Raw genomic sequence first — 22,815 nt, 5'->3', positions numbered from 1 at the left:
TTGTTGTTGTTGCTATTTATTTTTCTAGGGTTTCTGTCTGTGTAAGGTATATTCATTCCTCAGTAATGAAACTTTGTATATACCATATGGCAGCCTTGTTCCTAATATGAATTATACACAGCATGTGATTAACCATCCTCTGGTATGAGACTTACATCTCCTGTGGTATTCACTAAAGCGTCTGTCTGATGGTGTGATGTTTTAGGACTTGAATATTTGGTGTTTCTTGGTTTGTTTTAATTTCATATTTTCACACAAGCTTGGTCTGTTTACCTTTATTTTTGTGTCCTTTCTTTCTATGTTCTCCCCACCTCTCTGCTTCACCTTTCTTAGCAAAGATGAGGATTTCTACCTTCAGCATACATTGTTGGTCTTGTCTTCTGTTTTTGTTAGGAGGGACAGCAGTGTGATAAAAGAGGAAATCAAAGCCTTTCTTGCCAATCGGAGGATTTCCCAAGCAGTTGTTGCACAGGTAACAGGTAAGAGCTGAAGAGCCCTTTATTCTGGAATCATGTCTAGTCTCTGCCTTCTGGTGCAGATGTTGGAATATTGCTTGCATTTCTGCACTGCAGTGCAGACCTGTCAACTTAGGCATAATAATGTATGCCTGTGATTTAAAACCCATTGTCTCTGATATCATGGAACTTCTCCAGTGATTTTTTTTTTTACTTGTGCTAGTAAATTTTATAGCATTTGTGATAAGCACAAAATTTCCCATTTTATGGCTTAAAAAGGGTTCTCTGGTTTTCTTGTCATTGTGACAGAGCTCATGACACATGCACATCCAACTGCTATTTACATTTCATATTTTTAAAAGCTTTACAGTCCTCCTAATTCCTGATTTTACCAATGAAAAAATGATTCATGAGAGTAAAGGAAGTTTTGTTTTTTTTTAACCACTTTCTGTATGTGAAAGCTTTCCTCAAACCATTACTGAGAAGATAAGAGTTATCATTGTCTTCTCTGTGTTCTTCATATCCCATCCCATTACCCACCCCACCACAGCCCCATCTTGAGTATGGAGTGTATATGTATCATTCTCTATTCAGACTGCATTTTTTATGGAGTTATTAAATTTTGGGGTAGCATGTCTTCTTTGTTGGTATGTAGTCTTCCTTTCATGGATATCAATGGTTTATAAGACCTTAAAAAAATCAACTATACCCTAGTCATGAGAAGAACCAGAAACTACACAAAATGTAGCTACATTGTTGTGTGTTGCACATTAATAGACATGAAAATTATATTTTTCCTCCTCCCACCCTTTTTTAACATGCCATTAGCAGCTATGTGACTTTGGGCTTTTTAGCTTCTGGACCTCACTTTCTTACCTCTACAATGAAATAGTTGGATCTGATCGTATAGTACCTTCCAATTTTAAAGATATCATTTCTGTTCTCTAGACATCGATATATATTAAAGCTAATTTACCTAAAAGGTTGTTATTGACCATCAATATGGTTAAAAATGAAACTTGAGACTTCAGAAGTCTTAAATTTCGTCCCAAGAATCTAAGGTCAGCCAATCTTAATACATGTATGTGTGTATAATATATAACACTAGTAATATATTTTTATAAATGATGCCTCTGTTCATGGTAAAAGATTTGAATAAGAGGCATTTCCTTCCATACAGAAATCTTAAACAGAGGGATGATGTGTGAATTTAATTTTTGTAATTTTCAGTAGAATAAAATAAATTTTTACCTTTATCTTCAAGGATCAAGGAATATGCTAAGGGCACTATAGGGGCAAGTTAAGTGGGTTTTACCAAAACCCAGTGATGTGCACTATGAAAAGATGGAGTGTTGTCTTTTAGGGCTTTTACTTTGCCTCCGAGATTAGAAGCAATAGTATCTTCTATTTTGCCAACCTACAAAAAAGAACAAAATTGTAGCGTTATAGAACAGTATTATATAGTTGATTTTTTTTTCCAGGTGGAAATATTTCTGAGGATCTTGAATACTCTGAATCTTGAATCATCTTGTACTTTTAAAATAGCTTTTGAAACCTATCTGACTTTGATGCAAATTATAATAAAATACCTTTAAATGGAATTTCTTAGGAATATCTAAAAGGACTAGTTATACCATAATGGATTAAACATAGTAGCATTGCCTTTTTGGAAAGGGAAACTGAAAGATGTTTCAGCATCTTGCATTATTTGGAGCTTGTTAGAAGGTAAAGATACAGAGTACCACCCTACATGTACTGAATCAGAATTTGCATTTTAATTTTAATCAGATCTCCAGGTACTTTGGGTTTGAGAAGTACTATTCTAGGAGATTGGTAAGCTTTCCCGACATTAATTTCAGTGGATTGGCATAGTTTTAACATTGTCCCACTCAAAAAGAGTCATCATGATGCCGTCTCCTGTTTTTGGAAAATATTTTTACACATTTATTATCTGTTTATCACATAGACCTTTCTTTTGCTGCCATAACCATAGGATTTGGTACTGTTAAAAACTTCATTCCCCATTTCAACCTCAGTCCAACTTATTCTTCCTCTTCATTCCTACTCGAAAAGCTTGGGTGCATTTTCCCATAATCAGGTATCTTTGATAGTTCTCCATTGTCTGAAAAATGAAACTTCTTATAGTCTGACTCCAGCCTCCTTTTTATTGTCATCTTGTATTCAGTATTCTCCCTAGCTAAATTTAGGTACTTGCCAATTTTCAGAATTCTCCTCACTTGGATGCTTACAAATCGTTTGTACCTAGGATGCCTTTCCCCTTCTCACCTCAGCCTTATAAAATCCTGTTTATCAAAGTTACCTGTTATTATCCTCAATCTGACTTCTCTGATCTCTTTAGCTCTTGTAGACCTCTCTTTTTCTGAAAGGAGTTACACTAAGTTCACCACACTTAGGTACTAAGCCTCCTTTCAGTTATGCATTTTAGAGTAATGTTCTTTAAATGCAGCGATCTTTCTTATACATCCTGAAAGAGTCTAGCATTGTACATGCTCTCTGAAGATTTCATATTTACCTAACTGCCTTGTAGCGCTGTCTTGTAGGGTAAAGGGAATTTTAGTGAAGCTAACACAAGCTATACATATGAAAATTTATCCAATATGACTTTGTCCAGTGATGTTCCCTCTCTAGAAATATTTATTTGCTCAGCAAATGCTGCATGAGTTTCTGCCCTTAAAGAATCCCATTTTACTCTTACCTGCTTTAATTCAATTTTTACATAAGGCAGGGGAGTGAAATGATTTATAGCCACATTGCTTCATTGTCTCATTGGTCAACTTAGTGAATTCATGTATTTCTCATGTATTACCATGTTACATTTTCACCCGGCCCATCCAGCCATCAAGCTAGACTCAGGGACAGGGCTTTTCATTCTAGAAAAGAGATCCAGCTACAGAATAGTGAGTTGGTGAGAACCAATATAAAGCCTGGCCCTCGTAATTGGCATACTTGGCGTAGGTAGCCTATGTAAGGAAGCCTAGGCATTTAGGATTCATTCACTATGGGTACCTGATCTCAGTACATAGGCATGTTTTTGTCTTTAAACAAATTAGTCAAGTGTATCTTAGAAGAATATCTACCTGTTGAAATCTAGCCCAAATATAAAGTTTAAGATGTGGCACTCCAGAATCTCTGTCCTATAATGGAGTCTTTTAAAAAGTTAAATTCAACTCTAATATGTGAAATAATGAAATAAATCAACCTTGAAATAAAAAGAATAGGCATAACAGAAGAAAATGCTAAATGAAAAAAGTGTAGTGAGGTGCAAAATTATAACACATGTGCTTGTTCCAGAAACAAATACAGAGGCTTCTTTTTATAGATTTGGAGGATTTCTATAATAAGATAAACAAGAAGTTCATGGGTGGGGTCTGTATAAATAATGTCCTACTGATAGGAAAAATGACAGTATAAACAGGATATAATAACAGTGCCTGCTGAATTTCCCAGCATGTTATTTGTAGCAGCTTTCACAGAGTCACAGCTGCTCCCACCAAGGGTGGATTTTTACCTCTTAGAGGTAGAGCAGGATTCTAAATTCTGACCAACAATAGTGGGATGGGGAGCATAGTCCTTGCTTTAGTAATAACCCACACGTGGGTTTTATATTCACTTTCATGGTAAAACATTTTCTTTGGCTCTTAGAATTACGAAAACATGATTTTCTTTTTAAATGACCTCTGGGAAAAATCAAGCAGGCAGAATAAATGGGTAAGTGGGCAGAGCTTGAGTGAGTGCTTATCAGCCAAAAAATACACTAATTGGATTCATATCCTCTTAAAATGGAAGAAGAAAAAAAATTTACTTCTCTGAACTTTAAGAAATCTAACACAATTTTGTTTTCTTGAATGATAATATAATGAAAAAGCAGCCATGAAACTTTAGAATACCAAAGTTCTAGTCCTTCTGTCTTAAATAGCCTTGGGATCCTGGGAAGAATTATGTAGCTTCTCTGAGCCTCATTTTCCTTATTTATAAGATGAGGGGCTTTGACCAAATATTTCTAAGAATCTTTCGAGTTATCAAATTCTATTCTGTTTTTTTCTTTTTTTAAAGATTTATTTGTTTGAAAGAGAGAGAGCATGCGAGTGGGGGAAGGGGCAGAAGGAGAGAATATCCAAGCAGACTCCCACTGCGCGTGGAACCCAACACAGGGCTGGATCCCATGACCCATAAGATCAGGACCTGAGCCAAAACCAGGAGTTGGACACGCAACCAACTGAACCACCCAGGCGCCCCAAATTCTCTTCTGTTTTCAAACAAAGTTCATTTAACCAGTGTGCATCTACCATCTCATTCCCAAAATGTAAGAATTTGTGTAAAGAGAAGCTCTGAACCAGTTTTAGAAATGTTCCAACTGTACTTAGATCACTTCCCTTTTTTAAATTTATCTTTAAAATGAAGTATGAAAACACTGCATATTCAATTTAATTATAATAATTTCTTTACAAAGATAGGTATATATTGATCCTCTCCCCAAGCAGAGAACTTCAAACCAGATATTAAAAACCAACTAAAGTGTCAATTATACCTTTTTTAAAAACAGATTTCATTTTTTAGAGCAGTTTTAGGTTCACAGCAAAAGTGAGTGGAAAGTACAGAGTTCCTGTTTACTCTCTACCTGCTACACACGTATAGCCTCCCTACTATCAGCATCTAGCACCAGAGTGCTACATTTGTTATAATGTGCAAACCTATATTGACACCATTATTGTCACCAAAAGTCCATAGTTTACTTTGTTTTTGTAAATGGTTTTGTACATTCTGTGAGGTTTTAAAAAATGTATAATGACAAGTATCCACCATTATAGTATCATAATATGATGCTACAGTTTCACTTCCTAAAAATCCTCTGTGTTCTGCCTTCCTTCCTCGCTGCTAACCCTTGGCAACCACTGTCTTTTTACTGCCTCCATAGTTTTGCCTTTTCCAGAATGTTACCCTAGAATATGTAGCTTTTTTATGTTGGCATCTTCCTCTTAGTAATATGGTTTTAAGATTCCTTAAATGTCTTTTCATGACTTGATAGCTCATTTCTTTTTGGTGCTAAATAATATTCCATTGTCTGGACATAACATAGTTTATTCGGCCATTCACTACTGAGGGACATCTTGGTTGCCTCTCAAGTTTTGGCTGTTATGAATAAAGTTACTATAATGTTGGTAGGGCATATATCACAGACTGTAGTATTGTCCTCTTGTCATACAACCAAATATAATTAATTGTCAGGCTCATTTAACAAGATTTTATCAATTCCTTTGTAATGAATTTCACTAGTTTTAGATAGATCTCCAGTTTGAAGGCAATTATCTGTCTCAAAAGGTAAATTTCTATATTTGAGATTTAACTTCTGTCTCCAAATTGAAAAAGTTTAGAGTTTTTGTTTTTTAGGAGAAAACTTCTTTTCAGATCTTTGAATGGACTTCAGTTACCAACAATATAAATATTTTTGCAGAGTGCCTTTAGGATTTTCTCTTGTTTTGCAGCCTCTAGAGAATAAGAACAGATGTCCTGTGGTTCAAAAAATTCTTACTTTTTTACTTCATTTTCTTCTATCTTCTGCAATTTGCTGGCAAACTATTTTCTTGTAAACACAACACATAAGGTTATGTTTTTCTTTTCCTAGAGAAAAAGTCCAGCCTCTGTATCTGAATACCCACATTTTCTTACTTTGGTGACAGCTAAGTGAAAAATTGGGGTGAAAATAATTTCAGAGAGTACTTCAGTTGTTAGAAAATCAGTTTGCTACAGTTCTTGAAATTCTTGAAATTCATCGTCCTACCAGGGCTTTCATCATCTCAAATACAGTGTATAGGACTATACATTTTTAGTGTCAAAGTTATGAAGGTTGGTTTGCAAGTAAGAACAAGATTCTTCCTCCACCTGTATTTAAGGTAGAAACTATATTTAAAAAATTTTTATTCTACCATAAGCTTTGACAGAAGTGACTTTAAAAGGTTAGACACAGATGTGGTTTTTTTCCCCAGTTAGTAATTTTCATTTTTGCTTCTCCCTAATTCTTGTTTCTTAAGATTGTGGAGAAAAGTATTTACTTGAGGTATAATATTCCTTCAGCAGTTTTAGGAATTATTTCTTACTTAACATAAGTTAATTTTCCTTATATTAAAAAAAAAAGCAACAGGAATAAATGACAGAAAGAATACCCTAGTAAATAAGTCAGAAGGTATCTGTGTCTGATAAAATAGCAAAGTCTAAAGTTCAGCTGTAGTGCATGTAAGTCATCAGGCAATATTATAAATAATTTCCTGCAGAAGAAAGCTATGAAGGGATAAATACCATATTTTGTAAACTATAGATATGGTCTTTTATGCATTAAGGAATTATCCTGTTAACTCCTGACGTTTACTCAATGATAGATCTTAAATCGAAGGATTTGACCTCAGTTGCTACAAATAATTTGTTCTGTCAGGAAGACATACTAGATTTAGTAGTGTGTAGTTACTAACTTTAATTAGGTAAGGAACTGAAGCTTGAACTAACCAAACTAACCAAGTTTGAGGGTGGTGATATCTGAGAGGTCTGTAAAATTGTTAAACAATCATTCAGATTCTTATGGCCTTTAAGAAAGCTTTTAATATCATCATGTGTCAACTTCAGCTAAATTTGACTATATCATTTGATCCTACAAAATAAATTTGAGGTATGCAGTGGAAATGTGTTTTTTTCCTTTATTTTTAATCACTTTTATTTAGATAAAATTTATGTAAGAGTAGAGTTCTCTGAATTGTACCAAATTTATACAGTGGTATAACCAAAGTCAGGAGATAGAACATTTTTGGTATTTCATCAAGTTCCTTCCTGCCTCTTTGCAGTCACATACCTCACCCCAAAGTCCCTGCCAACCACAGATCTGCATTCTGTCAGTATAGTTTTGCATTTTCTAGAATGTTATGTGACTGGAATCACACAATACATACCTTTTTTGTATGTCTCACTTCTTTCTTTTTGTAACTTCATTAGTGTTGTTACATGTATCCATAGTTCTTAAGTTTTAAACAGCTGTTTTTTTTTTTAAAGATTTTATTTATTTATTTGAGAGAGAGAATGAGATAGAGAGAGAGCACAAGAGGGGGGAGGGTCAGAGGGAGAAGCAGACTCCCCGCCGAGCAGGGAGCCCAACACGGGACCTGATCCCGGGACTCCAGGATCATGACCTGAGCCGAAGGCAGTCGCCCAACAAACTGAGCCACCCAGGCGCATAGTTCTTAAGTTTTAAATGTTGAATACTAGGGTAATAGGATGGATATAACAAAATTAGTTTATCCATTAATCAGTTGATGGCCATTTGAGCAGTTTTCAGGTTTGGGCTATTACAAATTAAACTGCTGTGAATATTTGTCTACATGGTTTTACGTGGACATATGTTTTGTCATACTGAGGAGTGGGATTGTGGGGTTATTGGTAAGTATATGTTTAACTTTTTAAGAAACTGTCAAACTGTTTACCAAAATGGCTGTACCATTTTGCACTCCCACCAGCAGTGTATGAGATTTCCAGTTGCTTTGCATTCCCTTCAACACTTGGTATTTGGTATTTGTGTTTCTCTTTAGGTTTAGCCATTCTAGTGCATATGTAATAGCATCTCACTCTAGTTTTATTTTGCATTTTTCTAATGATTAATTATGTTGAGCATCTTTTCAGATCCTCATTTGCTATTCATGTATCTTCTTAGGTGAAATGTCTGTCAAATCTTTTACCCATTGTTTTTTAATCAGGTTGTTTCCCTTACTATTGATTACAAGAGTTCTATGTATATTCTGGGTACAAGTCCTTGAATATGTGGGTATAACAGTTATCCTAGTCTGAGGCTTACATTTTCATTTTCTTAGTGTTATATTTCAAAGAGCAAATGTTTTTAATTTTGATTAAGTTATATTCATCTTTTTTCCCCCCCTTTATGGTTCATGCTTTTTGTATCCTAAGAAAATATGCCTAAATTAAGTCTCAAAGATTTTCTCATGTTTTCTTCTGGAAGCTTTATAGTTTTGGCTTGTACATTTAGGTCTATGAACTATTTCAAGTTAATTTTTTGTGTATGTGTGAGGTAAAGGTTAAGACCTACTTTTTTTCCCCTATGGATATCCAATTGTTGGGGCACCATTTGTTGAAAATGGTTAGCAGTGGTCAAGAGACTAGTTTTTCCCTATTCACTTACATTTGCACCTTTGTCAAAAATCCACTGAATATGCATGTCTGGGTCTGTTTCTGGACGGTTTGTTGTGTTCCATTGGTCTTTATGTTTATCCTTATAACAATACAAAATGGTAAATTTTTGTATTAAGTCTTGAGGTCTTTGGTATTTCCATATACATTTTAAAATCACCTTGTCAATTTCTACAAAAAGGATATTTGTAATGAGATTGGGATTGGGATGGTGTTGAATATAGGTCAGTCTGATATTAGGAATTGACATCTTAATAATACTGAGTATTTTCATCCATGAACATGGTATGCCTCCATTTGTTTGGGTCTTCTTTATTTCTCTCAACCATGTTAGTTTTCAGTGTATAGGTCTTGCACGTATTTTCTTAAATTATCTCTATTTTACATTTTTGATACTATTATATTGGTACTGTCTTTAATGTTGATTTCTAGTTGTTTGTTTCTTGAGTCATAGAATAATTGATTTGGGTATATGATACTCTGTTTTGTAACCTTGCTAAATTCATTTATTCTGGTAGCTTTTTGAAAAACTCTCAGAATTTTCTACGTGGACAATCATGTCATCTGTGAGTAGAGTTAATTCTCCTTCTTCCTTTTCAATTAGGACGACCAGTTCAGTGTTGGATATAGTAATGAGAGCAGACATCTTTGACTTTTCTCCAAGCCTAGGGAGCAGGCATTCACTCTTTCACCATTAAGTGTGTTCTTAGTGTAGGTTTTTCATAGCTGTCCTTTATCAAGATACCCTTCAAGGGAAGCTTCCTCTATTTCTTTTTTCTGAGAATTTTTATCATGAATGGATATTGTATTTTGTCAAATGCTTTTTCTGCATCTATTGAGATTACCACATGATTTTTCTTTTTTAGTCTTGTTAATATGGTGAATTACATTGATTGACTTTTCAGATGTTAAACCAACCTTGCACTTTGGGAAAAATTCCATCGAATCATGATGTATTATCTTTTGTATATGTTTTGATTCAATTTGCTGATACTCTAGTACTGTAGAATTGTAGTATCTGTGTTCACTAGGGGTCTTGTTCTGGGTTTGTTTTGCTTTTTCCATTTCTTGTAATGTCCTTGTCTAGTTTTGTTATTAGGATAATGTGGCCTCATAAGATAAGTTGGGAAGTGTTTCTTTCCCTTGTGTTTTTAGAAGAATTGATGTAGGATTGGTGTTATTTCTTCCTTAAATATCTTTGAAACTGTGCCTTTTTTTTTTTTTAAGTGATTATCTTACACTTTGCTGTTATTTAACTAAAGGATCTTATCCTTTAGGGCTTGTACCTTGTACTGAAGGCTGCAGATAGAATATAGAATAGTGGAGATTATCAGGTCTTTAATAGCTCAAAGGTTGCCAGCACTTTCCTACATGATTTTATCCTTGGGAGAAATACTTTTCTCTTGCCAGTTGCCTAAAATAATAAGATTACAAACCACAAACCAAATTGAATTTGCTTTAGATAGAGCAATAACCCTTCCCCTGTGCTCTACTATGCTTGAGTATAGAACATAGTTTTCAGTCACTTAAGCTATGAGATTTTGCTTCCTGTAGTAGTTTTAAAAATATTGAGTGACTTGTCTCTAAATCTGTTCCCAAGCAGATCTGTGGACAACTTCTTGGTTTTGAACACATTGATTTTAATATACATATCCAATATAACATTGCCTTAGGCTTGTTGTCATTGTTCTTGATGAGAATATAGAAAAGAGTTTTTAGAAACATTCTTAATGTGATCTTTATTTAATGTTTCGAGACATTTTAAAGACTAGAATATGCTGTTTTCATAGAAGTGCATTTTTTTCTCCTTTGACTATTGTAAATATAAAGATTGACCATTGCACCCAAGCCCTTTTGTTGCTAAGTATTTTTTTGGAAGACATACTACCAGTTTGTCTTGATTTTTCTAGGACATAAAGAATGTCTTTGAAATGTTTGAGTGCTATGTGTTAAAATAAGTATCATGCATAATAATATTTGGTAAGAACAATACTTCTTGAACTATTGTTGCCTGTGCTTTTATTTGTCTTTAGCTCAGATTTATCATTGTGCTAGGTAACCTACCAGGAGAGCATATAGCCCTCTTAAGTGATTTGTGGATGACCAGTGGCTCTGCATTTTACTGCTCTGCACCATGTTAGCTAAACCTCTTTTTGGAGGGTTTTTATTTTTAGCTGTAATTTAACACTTACCAAGTGCTAGGTGCTCTGCTAACTGTTTTATGTATTTGAGAGGCAGGTGTTAACTTCTTCAGTTACAGGCAAGAAAACTGAGGCTAAAAGAGAGTCATTTATTTCCCTATAGTCACACAGCTAATTGCTGTTTGTCTTGCTGCAAAGCCCGTGTTCATTACATAGCATTTCAGTATATAGATGCAGTATAATGCAGTGGTCTAGAGCATGACTTTGAAGGTTAAAAATATGTTTTCTGTCACTTACTAGTTACATATCTTTGTGCAGGTCACTGAATATCTTAATCCTCAGTTTCTTCCTTTGGAAAGTAAGAATAATAATAATACCTACCTAACGGGGTTTTTGAGATTAAATGAGTTGGTTTATGTAAAGTTTCTGGTACATGGTAAATGCCATAGAAGTCTTACTATTATCATTATTATACTCCTTAATCCCTCTCCAAATTGACTTTTCTGAAGTTAAGCTTCCTGAGACTAAATACGTTAACCATAATGTTTCTAGCCCTTTGGCCGCTTAATAATGAACTTTAAAAAATATACAACATCCCCCTGTTCATTGCAGCATATTTATAAGCTAAGTCATGAAAATAACCTATACAGTGGAATATTATTCAGCCATAAAAAAGAAGGAAATCCTGCCATTTGTGACAACATAGGCCTCGAGAGTATTATGCTAAATGAAATAAGTCAGACAGAGAAAGACAAATATAGGGTATCATTTATATGTGGAATCTTAAAAAACCCCAAATTTATAGATACAGAGAACAGATTGGTGTTTGCCAGTGTTGGGGAGAAGGGGGTGGGCAAAATGGGTGAAGGTGGTCAGAAAGTATAAACGTCCACTTAAAAGATAAATAAATCCTCGGGATATAATGTACAGCATGGGCACTATAGTTAACAGTGCTCTATTATACATTTGAAAGCTGCTAAGAGAGTAAATCTTAAAAGTTCTTATCCTACACACACAGGAATTTTAACTATGTATCGTGATGGATTTTAACCAGACTTACTGTGGTAATCATTTCTCGAGAAAAATATCAAGTCATTATATTGACACCTAAAACTAACATAAAAAAATTCATGATAGATTAGTGGATTTTAATGTAAGAGTATGAAAAAGCTTGTTAGTGAGTTGATTTTAGATTCAACATTGCAGCTAACCTTTAAGAATATATCATTTGTCAGTTTTAGTGTAGTATCAGAGAATATCCACAGTCATTGAAAAAAACTATTAAAATACTCCTTCCTTTTCTATCTGAAAAAAATACTGTATAAGTTCATTTTTATATTAGCATGGGAAACTTTCTCCACCTTTACTATTCCACTTTGACATACACAAAATTGCCTTAAAAATATTATTTACATAATTACAGCTAATACTGAGAGTAGAAAGTAGGAAGGAAAAAAAAAATCCAGCTCCTCTTGTAGCAAAATCTTCCTTTCTCTGCCCCATAATTTTTCTACTTTCTGACTTTGCCAGAATTCTGTCTAGTATCCTCATTTTATTATTCAAAAGGTGGGGAAATCAGTTGTGGTGATGGTTGTACAATGCTTTGAAAATACTAGAAACCATTGAATTGTACACTTTAAATGGGTGAATTGTATAGTATGCAAATTATATTTTAATAAATCTGTTTTAAAAGATAGAAGGGAAAGTGAAAATCATTCAAAAGTATCTTTTGAACAGTTAGGTCCCTGAAGTGGAATTTTAAATTTTTTTATGTATTCTTATTACTGAAATAAAAGCCTAATAAACTAAAAGTGAAAAATTAAATTAAAAAATATAAATTTACTTTATATATTAGAAAATATATTCATGTGGTTTAAACTTCAGATGTGCATAGGGTATACAGCACTAAATCTTTCTTCTGTCTCTGTTCCTTAGCCATAATCCCCTTCCCAGAAGACAGGAACTTTACCAGTTTCCTCAGAGATAACTTTATGCATTTAAAAGCAAATAAGTAGGGTTCGTGGGTGGCTCAGTTAGTTAAGTGTCTGCCTTCGGATCAGGTCATGATTCCAGAGTCTTGGGATTGAGCCGGGTGTTGGGCTTGCTGGTCAGTGGGGAGCCTGCTTCTCCCTCTCCTTCCTGCTCCTGCTCTCTCACTATCTCTGTTGCTATCTGTCTCTCTCTCTCAGATAAATAAATAAAATCTTAAAAAATTTTTAAAAAGCAAATAAGTATGGGGTGCCTGGGTAGCACAGTTGGTTGAGCATCCAACTCTTGGTTTTGGTGCAGGTTGTGATCTCAGGGTCATAGGTTCAAGCCCTTGAGCCCCATGTCTGGCTCCCCGCTCAGCGTGGAGTCTCCTTGAGATTCTCTCCCTCTCCCTCTTCCCCTCCCACTCGTTCTCTCTCTCTCTCTCAAATAAATAAATAAATCTTAAAAAAATTAAAAAAGCAAATAAGTATATCCATAGTCCTTTCTCCTTTTTTGCCAGATAGGTTGTATGTTATTTACATTATTCTACACTGAGCTTTTCTAACGTAGAAATTATCCCATATCAGTGTATAAAGAGTATTATCACTGAGTTTGGATTTTTTTGTTTTTTGGCGATTTTGTTCTTTTATTAGTACATAAAATAATGATCATCTTATAGTCAGTGTTGTCATAGATTTGATGAAATGTGGTATAAATATTGATGAACATTCTGCTTGGCTTGATCTCCAAATCTATCTATACTTTAACCATTCCTGTCTATCTTTGCCAACAGTTGTTACATTGTTAAATGTTGTCATGTTTTGCTAACATGATAAAAGTGAAATGGTATTTCACTGCAGTTTTATTATTTTATTTTACTTTTTATTGAGGTATAATTGATAAAAAACATTGTATTAGTTTCATGTGTGCAACATAATGATTCAAAATTTGTATATACTCTGAAATGGTCACCACAATAAGTCTAGTTAACATCTGTCACCACACATAGTTATAAAATAATTTTTTTTTCTTATGGTGAAGACTTGTGAGATTTACTCTCTTAACAGATATCATTGCTGCAGTTATAAATGGATTTTTCTGGTTTAGGTTAAACATCACTTCATATTTATTGACCATTTATACTTTCTGTGAATTGCCTGTTTAAATCTGTCACCAATTTTTAAGGGTTGTCTTTTTTGTTTTGTTTTGTTTTAGTTTAAATTTTTTTTGACAAAATTGTATATATTTAAGATGTAAAATGTATTTGTATATGTATATATTGTTTGGTATATGTATATATTGTTATCACTGTCAAAAAAATGCATTGTATCTCATCTTCTAAATACTATAGTTTTCAATCAGTTATTAACATTTAGCAATTCAGTAACTACTTTAAACTGGTTTTTTTTTTGCCTTTATCCCACACACAGGCACTCACTAAATACTCGTTTAGTAAATTAAATAAATAAAATTTAGATATTTAGATAAGACTTAGCTTGATGTTTGTTACAATTATATTCTTTTAAATACACATATTCTTTTGTATGTGCAACTTACTTTTTTTAATGTATATGTACATTCCTTTGACCATGTAATTTATCTCATAGGAATTTATCCATTGAAGTAGTTGCTTATGTCTAGAATGATAAATGTGCAGGGATATTTATTACAGCATATTATGTTTTAGCAAAAGATTATAAATAACCTAAGTGTCCATCAGTGGGGGACTAGTTAGGTAAGTTATGATATATCATATTATGGAGCACTGTTTGTTTATAAAAACAAATAAGGCAGCTCTATATGTCTCAGATAGAATGGGTAGAGAATGTGTTGTAAGGTGTGGGAGAGAGGTGAGTTATTTTATTTTTAAACACCAATTTTTAAAACATATACCATATCACAGACTCATCAGTAATAATGTGCACTGGCTAGATTCAACTCAAGTATTACCAGTTTGTTCTGTGTGCTCTTTGACATCAATCGGAATCACAACAGAATTTTTTTGTTTTTAATATAACTCTAAAATTCTGCTCTAAGAGGGGCACCTGGGTGGTTCAGTTGAGTAAGTGTCTGACTCTTGGTTTCAGTTCAGGTCATGATCCTAGGATCCTGAGTTTGAGCCCCATATTGGGCTCCAGGGTCAGCAGGGAGTCTCCTGAAGGTTCTCTCCCCCAGCTCGCTCTTGTGTGTGCATGCACTCTTTTTCTCTCTCTCTCTCAAATAAATAAAATATTTTAAAAAATTAAAATAAAATAAAATCAGCTTTAAGAAAAAGTGCATAAGCATAACTAAAACATTCTTTAAGAAGAATAGAGGAATGAGATTGAACAAATTTGCCCTACTAGATATTAAAGTGTACCGTATGGTTAGAATAAGTAAATAAGATCATACTGCCAGGATGTGAGGGCGATCTGGCTGCGACATCTGTCACCCCATTGATCGCCAGGGTTGATTCAGCTGATCTGGCTGGCTAGGCGGGTGTCCCCTTCCTCCCTCACCGCTCCATGTGCGTCCCTCCCGAAGCTGCGCACTCGGTCGAAGAGGACGACCTTCCCCGATAGAGGAGAGGACCGTTCTTCGGTCAAGGGTATACGAGTAGCTGCGCTCCCCTGCTAGAACCTCCAAACAAGCTCTCAAGATCATACTGCCAGATTGTACAGAACAGAATTCATTAATAGATCCTTGTGTATAAGGAAATTTAGCTTAAATAAAGGAAGTGTTTCAAATCTATAAGGAAATGGTGGTTTTCCATTGGTTGTTTATTTGAAAATGAAAAAATCAAAAGAGCTGTCAACATCACACCAGAACCAAACATCAGTTTCCATATGGAATAAAGAGCTAGATATATATACTTTTAAAAAATTATTTATTTATTTATTTATTTTAGAGAGAGAGAAAGCGCACAAGCGGGGGGGCGGGGTGAAGGGGAGCAGAACAAGAAGGAGAGAAAGAATCTCAAGCAATCTCCCCACTGAGTGGGGCTGGACACATGACCTGAGCTGAAATCAAGCATTGGTGCACAACCAACTGAGCCACCCAGGCGCCCCAGATATATATACTTTTTATTTTATTTTTTAAAGATTTTATTTATTTATTTGAGAGAGAGAGGGAGAGAGCACAAGCTGGGGGGAGAGAGAGAGGGAGAAGCAGGCTCCCTGCTGAGCGGGGAGCCCGAGATGGGGCTCGATCCCAGGACCCTGCGACCATGACCTGAGCTGAAGGCAGATACTTAACGGACTGAGCCACCCAGGCGTCCTGAGATATATATACTTTTTAATGCTGGGAAGGTTACTGTTACGTTATTGTTAGAAGAAAATATTGAATACTTTTGTTATTTTAAGGTAGGAAAGCTTTTCTTATGTAATACATAAAATCCAAAAGATAAAGTTAGATGGATTTAACTGTGTAAAATTTTTAAGATATATCCAATAAAAGACATAAGATTCACACAGAAGGATATTTGCAATATAGAGAGCAAAGGATTAGTATCAATGATATATCAAAAGAATGATTACATGTTATTATGAAAACAATCAATAGAACAATTTACAAAGGCTATCAGTATGTAATTTACAGATGATTTAATATAAATGACCAGTAAACATACAAAAAGATTTGCAGCCTCTTGGAAAATTAAATAAGAATAATCAACTGTAAGTTAACAGCATTTTTGTTTTATTTTGTTTGCCCATTAGATCAGCAGACTTTAGAAGATTGAAGGATACTGCTGGTTAAAATAGCAGAATAAAATTTTTCTTCACTTCTGTTTATCATAACCAAGCAGAAACAATAAAAATAAAAGAAAAACTCTGTCTTCAATGAAGCAGTAACTAGAACCTTAAAACACAGGCTAAGTCAAATAAGAATTCTGAGTCAAATGAGAAAATGATGGGTACCGAGACGTGCCTTCTCCATCCTGGAGAAGGAAATAAGTTTGTCTGAAAGTACTTAAGTTATGAATGGTTAATCCATTGTTTTTGGTTTAAGAATAATAGTTCTAGGGTTGCCTGAGTGGCTCAGTCAGTTGATTGTCCAACTTTTGGTATTGGCTCAGGTCATGATCTCAGGGCCGTGAAATCGAGCCCCGGGTTAGGCTCAGCAAGGAGTCTGCTTGAAATTCTCTCTCTCCCTCTCCCTCTGCTCCTCTCCCCTACAACTTGAGCTCACTCTCTCTCTCAAACAAATAAATAAATCTTTGAAGAAAAAAAAAGAGTTGTTGTAAAAGGATGAGGCAACAAGAATAATGGGAATATTCCTATATAGATAAAATTCACTATAGAAACTCCATACCTGTAAGCAATCATTCCCCAGTTCTTCATTTCCCCAGGTCCTGGCAAGCACTGACTTACTTTCTGTCTCTGTAGAGTTACCTAGAGACAAATTTCTGGTCATTTCATAAAATAGGCTCATACATTCTGTGAACTTTCATGTCTGCCTTCCTTTTACTTAGCATAATGTTTTCAAGGTTATGAAAAGGTTACCTATACTGTGACATGTATCAGTCCTTCATTTCTTTTAATAAATGAATTATTTTCCACTGTCTAGATATACTGCACTTTATTTATTCATCAGTTGATGGACGTTTGGATTATTTCCACTTTTTTGGCTATTATGTATAATGCTGCTATGAACATTCATGTACAAGTTTTTTGTGTGGACAAATTCTCTTGGAATATACCTACATCTGGAATTGTGGGTTATATGGTATTTCTTTGTTTAACATTTTGAAGAACTGCCAAACTGTTTTCCATTTTACAAACCCACAAATGTAGGAGGGATCCAGTTGTTTACATATCACCAGTGCTTGTTATTATTCATCTGTTTAATTATAGCCATCCTAGTGGTTGTAAAGTGGTATCTCATAGTTTTAATTTGTATTTCCTTAATGACCAATGATGTTGACCATCTTTTCATGTGCTTTTTGGACATGTGTATATTTTTTTTGAGGAATGTCTGGTCCTTTGTCCATTTTTTAATTGAGTTTTTATTTTTTTAATATTGAATTGTATAAGAGTTCTTTATGTATTCTAGATAAAAGTGCCTTGTAATATAGAGGGTTTGCATAGATTTTCACATTCTTATTGGTGCTCTTTGAAGCACACAAGATTTTAATTTTGATAACATCCGTTTTTTTGTTGTTGCTTTTGGTGTCATAGCTAAGAAATCATTGCCCAACTCAGAGTCACACAGATTTATGTCTATGTTTTCTTCTGAGAGGTTCATAATTTCTTACATTTAGGTCTCTGATCCATTTTGAGTTAATTTTGTATATGATGTAAGGGGGGAGTCCAACATCCTTTTTTTTTTTTTTTTTGGCACTTGGATAGCTTGTTGTTCCGACACTGTTGAAAAGACTATTCTTTCCCTATTAAATTTTCTTGTCACCTTTGTCAAAAATCAGTTGGCCATAAATGAATGTATGGGTTTATTTCTTGACTCTCAGTTCTGTTCCATTGATCTGTATGTCTGTCTTTATGCCAGTACCACATAGTCTTGATTATATAATTTGACAGTAAGTTTTGAAATTGGGAACTGTGAATCCTCCAACTTTGTTCTTTCTTTTTTTTAAGAAAGCTCTTCTGGGTCCCTTACATTCCCATTAGAATTTTAAGATCACTTTATTAATTTCTGCAAAAAAGCCAGCTGGAATTTTAATAAGAATTACATTGAATCTGTAGATCAATTTGGGGACTGTTGGGAGTGTTTAATGATATTAAGTCCTCTGATTCATGAGTATGAGATGTCTTTCCATTTATTTAGGTATTCTTAAATTTTTTTCAACAGTTTTTTGTAGCATTTGTTTTACAGGTTTTATATTGTTTTTGTTAGATTTATTCCTAAATATTTTATTCTTTTTGATGCTATTATAAATGGAATTACTTCTTGGAATTTTTTTATTCATTGCTAATGGATAGAAATAAAATTTAATTTTGTATGTTGATTTTTGTATTCTGCAAACTTAGTGAACACATTTATTAGTTCTAATAATTTTGTGTGTGTGTGTGCTCACATGGATTCCTTCAAATTTTTTAATACACGAGATCATGTCATCTGCAAACAAGTTGTTTTACTTCTTCCTCCCCAATCTGAATGCTTTTTATTTCTTTATCTTGCCTTATTATTGTTCTGGCTGGAATCTCCAGTACTATATTGAATATAAATAGTAAGAGCAAACATCCCTGTGTTGTTCCTGATCTTAGAGGCAAAGCTCTCAGTCTTTAACCACTAAGTATGATGTCAGCTGTGGATTTTTCATAGATGTCCTCTATCAAGGTAAGAAGGTTTGCTTCTATTCCTAGTTTGTTCAGTGTTCTATATCACAAAAGATGTTGGATTTTGTCAAATTCTTATTCTGTGTCTTAAAATAATCCCATGGATTCTGTCAGTTACTAATATGGTAAATAACATTGGTTGATTTTCATGTGTTCAATGAACCTAGCTTTCCTGAGATAAATCCCACTTGGTCTTGGTGTATAATCCTTTTTATATGTTGTTGGAAACAGTTTGCTAGTATTTTGTTGAGGATATTTACATCTGTACTCATAAGAGATATTGATTGTTTTCTTGTAGTATCTTAGTTTGGTTTTGTCCTTATAGAATGAATTGAGAAGTGTTTTCTCCTTCTCTAATTGAGTTTGTGAAGCGTTAGTGTGTGTGTGTGTGTGTGTGTGTGTATGAATTCTTTTTGAAATACTTGGTAGAATTTACCAGTGTAGTCATCTGACTTTGTGGGGGAGATCTTGACTAATTCAATATCTTTACTTGCTGTAGATCTATTCAGATTTTCTGTTTCTTCTTGAATTGGGTTCTGTAGGTTATTCTAGGAATTTGTCCATTTCATCTAGGTTATATATAATTCGTTAGCATATAGTTGTTCATGAAATTCCCTTTTTAATCTCTAAGGTCAGTAGGAATGCCCTCTCTTTCATTCCTGATTTTAGTTTTGGGTCTTCTCTCATTTTGCTTGTCAGTCTCCCTAAAAGTTTCTCAATTTTGTTGACCTGTTTCAAAGAATTGATTATTATTTTGTTGATTTTCTCATTATGTTTCTATTTTCTGATTCATTTATTTCTCCTTTATGTGATTCCATTTCCTTTCTTCTGCTTGCCTTGGATTTGGTTTGCTTTTTTTCCAATTTTTTTAAGGTGCAAGGCCAGAGTATTGATTTGAGGTATTTTTTCTTTTTTTCAGTAGAGATTTACAACAATAAATTTCTCTCTGAGCACTTCTTTAGCTTCATTTCATATGTTTTGGTATGTTGTGTGTGTGTGTTTTAATCATCTCAAAGTATTTTCTAACATCCTTCATGATTTCTTCTCTGACTCATTGGTTAGGACTCTGTTAATTTCCACATATTTGTAAATTTTCCAGTTTTTTTCTGTTGATTTATAATTCATTCTGTTATGTTTGGAGAGCATACTTTGTATGATTTAAAAATTACTGAGACTTGTTTTGTGGCCTAACATATCTGTCCTGGAAAATGTTCCATGTACACTTAAGAAGTATTCTACTGTTGTTGCATGGAATGTCTGTTTTTTAGGTCTAGTTGGTTTATGATGTTCCGGTCTTCTGTTTCCTTATTGATCTTCTGTCTGGTTGTTTTATCTGTTATTGAAAGTGGAATATTGAAGTCTCCAGCTGTTATTATTGAATTGTCTATTTCTCCTTTCAATTCTGTCAGTTTTTGCCTCATATATTTTGGGGCTCTGTTGTTTATATTTATGTATTTAGTTTTATCTTCCTCATGAATTAGTCCTTTTATTGTTGCAAAATAGCCTTCTTTTCTCTCTCCTTACAAATTTTGTTTTTAAGTCTATTTTGCCTAATGTTAGTATAGCCACTCAACTTTTCATTTGACTATGTTTACATGGTGTATCTTTTGCCATACTTCTACTTTCAACCCATTCGTGTCTTTGGATCTAAAATGTACAGCTCTTATAGACAATGTACAGTTCTTGTAGTGCTTAATCCATTTAAATTTAGTATAATTATGATGAGGTAGGATTTACATCTGCCATTTTGTCATTTGTTTTTTATGACGTGTCTGTTTTGTTCCCCTTATTGCTTGATTACTTCCTTCTTTGGTGTTAAATATTTTCTAGTGTATCACTTTAAGTCTCTTGCCATTTCTTTTACTATATGTTTTTTATTATCTTAGTGGTTGCTCTGGGGATTACCATTCACTTATAATTATGTAACTAGAATTATTTAATTTATAACAATCTAGAATAGATTAATAGCAACTTAATTTCAATAATATAGAAAAACCTGACTCCTTTATGGTTTCATTCCCTCTCTCCCTGCTTTGTGCCATTATTGTCATACAGATTACATGCTATACATTGTGTGCCCATCAACCTAGATTTATAATTACTGCATTACCCATTTTTAAATCAAATAAGGATAAAAGGAGTTATAAACAAAAAAAATACATTTATACTGTTTTTTATGTTTAATTATGTCATTGCTTTTACTGACATTCTTTATCCTTCATGTGTATTTGAATTACTATTTAGTGTCCTTTCATTTCAGATGAAGGAATTCTCTTAGTTTTTCTTGTAAGACAGGTCTGCTGACATCAGATTCTATCCATTATTGTTCATCTGGCAATATCTTAATGTCTCTTTCATTTTGGAAGGATAGTTTTGCTGGATATAGAGTTTTTGTTTGACATTCTTTTTCTCTCCCCCAGCACTTTGAATATATCATCTTACTGCTTTCTGACTTCTGACAGTTTTTAATGAGAAATCAGCTGTTAATCTTATTGAGTATTCCTGGTACATAATGAGTCACTTTTTTTCTTGCTGCTTTCAGATTTTATCTTAGTCTTTGATTTTCAACAATTTATGTTTCTAGGTATGGGTATCTCTGAGTTTACCCTATTTAAATACTACTGAGCTTTTTGGACTTATAGATTAATGTTTTCTTATCAAATTTGGGAATTATTTGGCCATTATTTTTTCAAATACTTTCTTCACTTTTCTGTTTCTCATAATATATCATCTCAGTTGACCTTTCTAGGTTTACTGATATTTCTTCTGCCAGTTGACATCTGGTGTTGAACCTCTTTAGTGAATTTTTCATTTCACTTTTTGTACTTTTCAACTCCAGAATTTCTCTTTGATTCTTTCTTATGATTCCTCTTTATTGATATTCTGTTTGATGAGGCATTTTTCTTAAACTTTCCTTTAGTTCTCTAGACATTTTTTTCTTTACTTCTCTGAATATCTTTAAAATAGCTGATTTAAATTTTTGTCTATTAAGTCCAACATCTGGATTTCTTCAAAGACACTTATTGATGGCTTCTTTTATTATGTATGTGTCATTCTTTCTTATTTCTTTGCATGGTTTATAAATTTTGTTTTGTTTTTCAAAGTGGGCACTTTTTAAATAATATAATGTGGAAATCTGGCAATCAGATTCCTCCCTATCCTTGGCCTTGTTGTGTTGCTGTTTGATATTGTTGCTCTTTCTTTGTTTAGTGACTTTCCTGAACTAGTCCTATAAAGTCAGTATTCTTTGTGGTGTGGTGAAGTTTCTTGTTAGCTTAGTTATCAGTTAATTGTCGTTCAGAGATTTCCTTAAATGCCTGGAGCCTGTAAGTTTCCCAGCTTTGCAGAGGGGTCTGCATGCCTTTAATGCTCAGGTAGGCACTTCATAATTCTGCCTTTGCCTTCACTTTCTCTTTATACCATGCCTCCCGGTTAGCCAGAGGTGAGACCTTAGTGCTTTCACAGCTATTTCCTGTGTTTGCACATTACTATAATCATGCACGTAGACCTGGGCAGGTACACAGTACTACACGTGTGCCTAATCTTTTAGATTTCCCAAAAATATGTCAAAGCCTTTCAAAGATACTCATAGACATCTCATTCTTCAGCTTTTTAAATATTTCGGTCAGCTCCTTGTTTGCCCCAACTGTCATCATTACCTCAGTTAATATTAGTGCAATGGTAAATGATTGTCACAGATTGTTTTCAATAAACCACCCCCCTTCATTCTCCCCTCCTAGGGAAAAGGCTATTTACACTGAATAAGGTCTGAAT

At 33.9% G+C, this 22,815-nt stretch overlaps 1 protein-coding gene across 10 annotated transcripts in view; it reads left to right on the top strand.

Annotated features, from left to right (window-relative positions):
• Positions 1-22,815, top strand: part of HMBOX1 (homeobox containing 1) — a 202,708-nt gene that overhangs the window by 103,985 nt on the left and 75,908 nt on the right. For all 10 annotated transcript variants that reach the window (XM_025873765.2, XM_073892540.1, XM_073892543.1 and 7 more), the window contains exon 4: positions 394-479. In XM_025873765.2, coding sequence (XP_025729550.1) covers positions 394-479 — 86 coding nt within the window. The remainder of the gene's footprint in view (positions 1-393; positions 480-22,815) is intronic.

The sequence above is a fragment of the Callorhinus ursinus genome, unplaced genomic scaffold (assembly GCF_003265705.2).
Source record: "Callorhinus ursinus isolate GAN/ISIS: 27379988/994484 unplaced genomic scaffold, GSC_fseal_2.0 scaffold4, whole genome shotgun sequence".
Taxonomy (NCBI): domain Eukaryota; kingdom Metazoa; phylum Chordata; class Mammalia; order Carnivora; family Otariidae; genus Callorhinus; species Callorhinus ursinus.
The sequence above is the reverse complement of the archived record's forward strand: the minus strand, read 5'-3'. Positions and strand labels throughout refer to the sequence as shown.